Source organism: Haliotis rufescens, unplaced genomic scaffold (assembly GCF_023055435.1).
Source record: "Haliotis rufescens isolate VD_foot unplaced genomic scaffold, xgHalRufe1.0.p SCAF_22, whole genome shotgun sequence".
Lineage (NCBI taxonomy): Eukaryota > Metazoa > Mollusca > Gastropoda > Lepetellida > Haliotidae > Haliotis > Haliotis rufescens.
This window is the reverse complement of record NW_025963913.1, coordinates 5388858-5397025: the sequence shown is the minus strand read 5'-3', so window position 1 is coordinate 5397025 and position 8168 is coordinate 5388858. Positions and strand designations below refer to the sequence as shown.

Here is an 8168-nt window from a genome sequence, read left to right as displayed (position 1 = left end):
ATTGCTGGCTGCAATTATTTTGTCACAACACTTCGTGGAAGAGACCTACCCCTAGTGAATTGGCAAAATGGACAAATCTGAGTACAGAGCGGTGATACAGTTCCTTGTCCTAGAGGGTCAATCTGCCAAACAGGTGGAAGAGCGATTGACTTCAGTTTATGGAGAGTCTTCCCCATCGTCTGCAACTATCAAACGGTGGGTGAAGGAATTTCAGCGTGGCAGAGAGAGCTTAGAAGATGATGCCCGGTCCGGACGGCCATCAACCAGTACCAGCCCTGAAAATATTGACACTGTACACAAACTAGTGATGGAAAACCGCCATATTACTCTCCATGAGCTAGAAGAAACAACAGGCCTATCATATGGATCCATACATAATATAATTCATGGCAAACTCCACATATCCAAAGTGTGTGCCAGATGGGTCCCGAGAATGCTTACAGATGACATGAAGCTATCAAGGGTCACTATCAGTGGAGCCTTGCTAACTCGGTACAACGCCAACCCAGATGATTTTCATTTTAGGATTGTCACCAGTGATGAAACCTGGGTTTATCATTATGATCCGGAGAGCAAACAGGAGTCGATGGAATGGAAACACGACACTTCTCCAAAGACAAAGAAGTTCAAAGCCACCAGATCCACCAAGAAGGTTATGATGACCATCTTCTGGGACAGCGAAGGAGTGATTCACATCGACTACCTGCCCCATGGCACCACAATGAATGGGGAGTATTACGCCAGGTTATTGAAGCAGGTGCGCCAATCCATCAAGGTGAAACGCCGTGGAAAAATCCGTCTTGGGATTCTGCTTCACCAGGACAACGCACCAGTCCACACGAGCCGTGTTGCAATGACAGCTGCGCAAGAATGTGGCTACGAACTCTTCCCTCACCCACCCTATTCTCCAGACCTAGCCCCCAGTGACTTCCACCTCTTTCCCAGGCTGAAAAAACCACCTTCGGGGCCGGAGATTTGAAGATGACGATGAGCTAACTGCTGCTGTGGAGGGTTGGTTAGGGGACCAGAATGCTGACTTCTACCGATCGGGCATCAGTGACTGGCAAACTAGGTGGAACAAGTGTGTGGAGTTGGGAGAAAAATAAAGTAGTAACAATCCAATTATTTTACAATTTCTGTGTGAGGCTCAAAACTTTTTGATATCCCCTCGTACCATGTGTTCGTGAAAAAGTGAGCGTATCCTACCCTACCGACGGCACCCGTCACAAACACATACACAGGCATGTCAATTGTTCAACTGAAAAAAAACACGGAAACATAATGGTACAAGTCACAATATGGAATTTGGCCATGTCCTCCACGTGTCTTCAGGGTTTTTTAAGACCTTAAATACTGTAACCCTGATCAAACAACTTTTCAGCAAGAGTCGTATGACGTTCTTTGAAATCTTCGTAGTCAGATCATGCTTAATTGTACCTCAAAGTTTTGGAATAGACACCTAAGGTTGGAGCTTGACATATTTAAAGGGAAAGGTGCAACATTGTGTGTTTTATCGAATTTTTATAAGATCACATTTATTTAGCAGCCTCCAATACTCTTTTGGTGAATATCCCATCGGTGGTACCAGAGAAAACAGATCTCCTCATCCGCACATAATAGAGATAGAGTTGACATGGTTCTGGGCATGTATTCAGCTTGACAACATATTCCGTTTTATGAAGTGGAAACAAACTTTCATGAATGCTTAACAATGATTTTCAACAAGCCGTGGCATTGCGTAAGTGTTATTTACGGTTTAACAAAAGTGTTTGTATGAGCACCTGATAGCTTAACAATAATTGTGTTCTGTTCACATTTAAAAACAATGTGTGTGAGTATTATGCTCCCAAAGAACTCGCAATTCTACCCCGATCTTCACGGGTCACATGGTACATATGGTGTCTCCTTACGCAAGCGACCCGTGAGGATCGGGGTAGAATAGGTCTTCAGCCACCCATGCTTGCCGTAAAAGGGGACTACCGGGATCGGGTGGTCAGGCTCGCTGACTTGGTTATTGCATGTCATCGATCCCAATTGCGTGGATCGATGCGCATGATATCAATCACTGGATTGTCTGGTCCAGACTCGATTATTTACAGACCGCCGTCATATAGATGGAATATTGCTGAGTGCGGCGTTAAACAACAAACCAACCAACCAACCTTAGGCAAGTGGCTTTATATGATATATGCCTATTCTTTGCGGGTCTTTCAGAAGTATTTATTGAAAGATGCATTATATAATTTCAGAATAAATATATTTTTCTTGAACTTTATATGAAGGACAGTTACATTTTTCGTTAGTATATGAAGATATAAAAACACAATTTAAGCTAATGTGTAAGGGTTTACTAGATTTTTCGGATTTAATAATCATTCTTACTGTTTTCAGACTGAAACTATAGCGTTGATTTATTAAGGAATACAGTTTGTTAAAAGAGGTTGTTCATAGTCAGCTGTGTGAGGTCACTCGGTGACATAAACATGTTATTTGACAAGAAAAGACAAATGTTCTATGTCGATCTGAGGCGGTTAGAGTTTTCGCCGATGATAATTTTGGAATTTTATGGAATAGACATTGCATTTGGATAACTATAATGTATAATCGTACAACCAGTATATATATTAATCACGACGAACCAAACTAGTCTAACACAAATATCCATATATATTGGTATTAGCACAAATCATATAAATAAATGATGAATTCGCACTTCATAAAAAGGGAAGTAATAGCGACACGACTGGCCCAGTCTAACATGTAAATTAGTCCTTAGATACCCACATTCACCTGATTGTGTTAGTGTAATGTGACCCATGCTGCACTATTATTAATGTAGTACTTACCTTATCAATAATATGAAAAACTATATTTGACGTTTGACGCTTTTATGTCTGGCGACGTAGGAGAAAGGCGACATTAGTGTATTGACTAACATCGATTTGTAAAACAGAATTTGACACTTTTTTGACACAACATAAAATGACATTATATGAAACAATTGATTATATTAGGCAAAAGGAGAGGAGAAATTCGTTAACAACTAACGCGCACCTGGCATGTCATTATACATCAATGTTCTGTCACTCAAGGAACCAAAAACAATTCCATGACCAAGACAATCCCTCCTATAAATGTGTGCATTTATATTTAATAAAAAAACACTATCCACTGTTAAAGTAATATATTCAGTTTTAGTTATGAAATAAAATGAAATGGCTATTCAGAACCTGTTTACGTGAAATCTGTTTACAATGTTGAATATAACACTCCAAAGGAAATATTTACATTTCATCTTCTAACACTTGTCTAAAGTGAATATGGTGTACAGCATTTAAATTGGTCAGTTTCTTTTGTAAATAAGGTTCTAACAAACGAGAGATTATCAAAGATCCATAAATTATGTGGCCTCTTTTATGTATGATATGATATTGAACATTGATAACAATCAATAATGTAATTTATTGCGTGGAAAAATATGTAAAACACACGTTGGACTGATCATATCTCTCGACCTTCACCTCAAAAGAAATGTCCAAATATGTACAACAATATTTACATTATGACATCACAACCTGTGACCGTCTTTTACAAAATGGCGTGTTCACTGACAGAAGAGGAGTTTCGTTGATTAAGGATCGTATATCTACATAAATATGTGATGTAAGTATCCTGAAATAATCTGACAATCTGCGTACTGTTTTTTTATATATTTTTTTATGTTGTCCATTGTTAGCAAGAGAATAAGTCCGACATGATGATAAATAACATCGTCGTTGTGCATGATTTTGCGTCAGTCATTGCGTCACGCAGAACCGTACCTGATTTTACCAAATCATTGTAATAGCTACGATACACTTCCACTGCATATTCTAAAACATGTGAGCCAATACATGCAACATAAAGACGAATGGATCTCTGTAAATAGGCGCAAATGCTATACAGTGTAAAATCTGAATTTTGCTTTGTTTTCATTTCAAACAAGTTGGCCGACAGTACAGTTTTTACCCCTAGATTTAATTTATTTCGCATGATTTTATCTAAAAGATTTGTATTGGTGACAAAGACCACTTGTCATTTGATTCTAAAATGTATGAGGAATTGGAGGATGAAGCTGAGTTTAAAATATACATGATGTAATCGGCGTGTCATAACCGGCCACCTGAAACGATTTTGTAAACTCTAGACCTGTCTAGCCTGACGGATATTTCTCTTCAGCTTTCGTGTTTGCGTATTTTCTAACACATTCTAAAAGATTCTTGGGTTATCGGCGACTCTTCAGAATGATCTTTTGTGATCAGACTAATAAAAAGAAACAGATACACGTGATCACTAATATCCTATTTTTGTAATTAATTCTCAGAGTAAATATTAGATAACACCGTGAATGGTGATTTATGTCCAGTAATACTAAAAGTGGCAAGCTTTTTATAGAGGCTAGATCTACCTAACATTTTGTGGTCGTTTTTAGTAATTTTGCTTTGATTATAATGACAGTGGATGACATCACAGAACAGAGAGTTACCCACAGTATTTGTGTGCGTGATGTATTTTTAACTTTATTCGACTTCAAAATGAGGATTGACGAGGAGGGACATAGAGGCCTAGATCTATAGGCTATGCCACTGTGCCATCCAGGGGGTGCTTTCGATTTTTTTTCTGAATATAAATTTTCTAATTCAAAGCATACTAGGTCTATCTTTATTAGTGCCATAAATCGTGTATAGCAGTTTACGGAAAAGAGCGAGAGGTGACGATCGCTGATTGATCTCCATGGAGACCGTTGCTACTTCCGTTATTCACAAACGACGCCATTTTGGTTGTTGCTCCTGCACTTTCTTTCCACGTCTGTGTTTGCATTTTGCTCTTTATCCCGCACGTATCGCACGTTCTTCACGATGTATGCCACTGTTGCTTTGGTTTATCATCAAGGTATCTAATAGTGGTCTCAGTGTTAAATTATTTTTGCTTTTTATCTTCATTTCAAAGCTTTCAGATCGATACCTTTTGGAGGATTGTAATTCCCAACTTGAATCTGTCGTAAACATTTGGTAACAAAGTGAAAGAGAATGGCGGACAGACTCATTAGCAGATGAGACATTTCATGTACTTCCTCGGTCCCCCGTATATGTTCATGTACTTTGTGTAATACAAATGATCAAGTATTTGTCTTTTGTGAAGTGAACCTGCGTGTATGAATGTGTAGGAAGCTTGGACACTCCCTTATTAGCCTAATGTATCTCAGCGGAGAGATTTCTTTTATTACTATTAATTATACCAGTTCAATTCCCATGTTAAGTATCATGATAAATGATCAAAGTAGCAGTAAACACAGGTCTGTTTCCCCCTCCTCCTTTCCCCGGCCATGGAATCTACTCAATGTAGCAGGAGTGTCTGAGAAGAAAAGCAGTCCATTATGAAATAAAATATTTAGTGGAGACTCAGTTGTGTAGGTTTCGTAACCTTCTTCAAAATTAGTGTGGAGGAACTTGTAAATATTTGTCATTCATGTCCTCACACATACACAAACACCAGTTTCTTACAATAAAGCATTAGTCTATACAATGAGGACCGGTATGATTTTGTATTTCGATTTTATTTATTCCATTATAGCTCAGGACGATCTCCACAGGTTTAGGAACTACCAGGCCCCCGTCTCCCAAACGACTCTTCCTGTCCCTGATCCTGTAGGTCATCATTGGGTTCAAGTTGTTTAAATGTGTCCTGTTAGTATCAGAAAAACAAATTCGAGAAACATTGCAACTAACATTAGTTCCAAACAAGTCATCTGTGTAAACCATTATTAAGACAAATATTCATATCAAATAATCACGAAGCATCCAGTAATCAGTACTCATTTCTATCAAACAACTAAAAACAGGTGACTTGCATTATTCTACCACTCCCTACATAACCAAAGTTCTTATTCTGGAATGTATGACCCCCTGTAAATAAATGCATGACCTTTTCACGAACAACTGGTTTTGCCACTCTAGTGAGAATTAGAAACACAATTGACTCCTTTAAGTAAAGATGTCTTTAAAATGTCGTTTTAGCTTTTATTTGTGCAAGTCAGTAGGTGGTAATTCTTCACCATCTATTTGTTTTAATATCCATGTAAAATAGATTAAATATGAAGAAAATGATCAACTTTGGATTTTTTTCATACAAGCTATTTTATCAAACTGTCGATTAATACTTATTTCAATGATTTAAGGACATTTATTTCCTGTCTATAAGCGCCCCAGTGTCTTCACGATCACCGTCAACCCCCTCTCACCCCAGCCCGACCCCCAGACCTCCCTCCCCGTCCCTGCCCTCAGAGCCCGCCCTCAAGTTGTGGAGATAGATCTTGGTGAAGAATCCAAGCAGCCCCAGTCGTGCTCGGCCGTCCTTGTGTCCTGTGTGAAATACATGTTCCAGAGTTTCTTCATGGAGAGATAGACTTTGGATTTGTTTGCTGTGCCAATGTTGTGTGAACTACTAGTTTTACCTTTCGGATGAACTATTTGGACTGTTTCGGACAATTTTTGATAACATACATTTTGTTTCAAACATGAATTAAAATTCATGTAATAATCTTCAAATGAATATGATAAATGTTGTTGCCAGTTGTATATTCGCATTTTCTGCATTCCCTGTTGTGAAAATTGATGACACACGAAATCGAGAGATGGCTTTTGCAGGTGATCCATGCCAAACAGGCGCTTCAGCCAACCTATCGTTATTTTAAGAGGGGGGCACGGGTGGCCCTGTCGTCTAAGGCGCCGCGATTCGCTGTGCAGAGTTGCGTCCCCTGGGCACGCCAGAAACCTATGATTGTGGGTTCAAATCTCGGTTCGCCCCGATTATGTTTCTAGGTTTGTCAGCACCATACCCGTGCTTGTGGGCTCACTGAAGTGGTAAACGTCTGTGACCTGCATCACTTCGGGCTTTCCTCCCACATTAAGCTGACACGCCGTGATATAACTGGAATACTGTTAAAAACGTTAAACCAAACTCACTCACTCACTTACCTATTTTAAGAGTATCAAAATGAGGATCGTGTGGATAAAATGTTCGATTTACCTCATATAATAAGTATTTGTTTAATGTGTCGTGTAGTTCTGGGACCATTTCGACGAACAACTTAGACTCTTAAGATGCTTGACATAATTCTGTTTTCATAAATTTTAACGTATGCAATACTCCCCACAACATTCCTTGAAGACCACTTAATGGATCGGGTGCTCAGACTCGGTGCCTTGATTCATCGCGTGTCATCGTTCCCTAGCGGCGTGGATCGCGGCCCTTTTAATTGTAACAAAAAATCCTGTTTTATCAAAGTTAACACTTACAGATCTTTATGGCTCCCAGCCTTAACGCTAATTTCAGCCAGAGCACCAGCATGTTGTATGTTATAAGGATGACATACCTTTATGCAGTTTTTTTCCAAGTTACAGAATCAAGTATAACAGTAAACTCCAACTTTACGTCTGTCATGTTATCGTATCAAAAATGCTTACTTATATCGCATGTTGACAGCTCTGGGTTAGGTGACTTGAATGTATTCTTTACATTACATGGATCCAGTTCTGGTTTCAGCCAACTTCGTACACTTTCAAGTTTCAAAGTTTATTGCACAATTTCATTATTTTAACAGTTCAGATATATCAATCGTGGGAGGGATACAGACAAGTACTGGATTCTAGAGCCACGATGTGACAGACAATGCCGAGCGAGGGATGTTTCACAGCCGCTATCGTATCTCGCGATCTCGAGATCATTTACAAGATTTTTCAGTTCAGTGATTACATAATAAACTCGTTATTGAACTTTACCTACTTGTTGTGTGATCATTTTGCATTTCGCTAGTGTCGGCATTCGTAACTTTGTAGATCCGTGTAATGTATTTCCGCTAAATTTCGTCTCCAAGCTCTGGTATTTATTTTGTCACATTTCGTGACTGGTGGCAGCAACCATTTATTTTAGTAGTTTACCTACTAGTAATTACCGACTAGTCTTTGGCCGTTCCGTAACATTATCAATCAGAATCACTGGATTGTCTCATCCTGGCCCGAGTATTAAGGACGCCGCCATAGAGCAGTAATATTGCCGAGTGCGGCTTTACAAAAAGCCAAAAAACAAAGGTACATACAGTAGCTAATAACATTGAAAACATTTCATGT

At 39.0% G+C, this 8168-nt stretch overlaps 1 protein-coding gene and 1 long non-coding RNA gene across 2 annotated transcripts; both read left to right on the top strand.

Annotated features, from left to right (window-relative positions):
* The first annotated feature begins 67 nt into the window (after positions 1-67).
* LOC124136368 (histone-lysine N-methyltransferase SETMAR-like) lies at positions 68-979 on the top strand. The gene has a single exon (XM_048401563.1). It carries the CDS (start codon positions 68-70, stop codon positions 977-979), a length of 912 nt encoding a protein of 303 aa, XP_048257520.1.
* A 3784-nt stretch (positions 980-4763) lies between these two features.
* On the top strand, positions 4764-7819 carry LOC124136288. Its single transcript, XR_006861331.2, has 2 exons — positions 4764-4932; positions 7643-7819. It is a non-coding gene; the product is annotated as an uncharacterized LOC124136288 (long non-coding RNA).
* Positions 7820-8168: the final 349 nt, after the last annotated feature.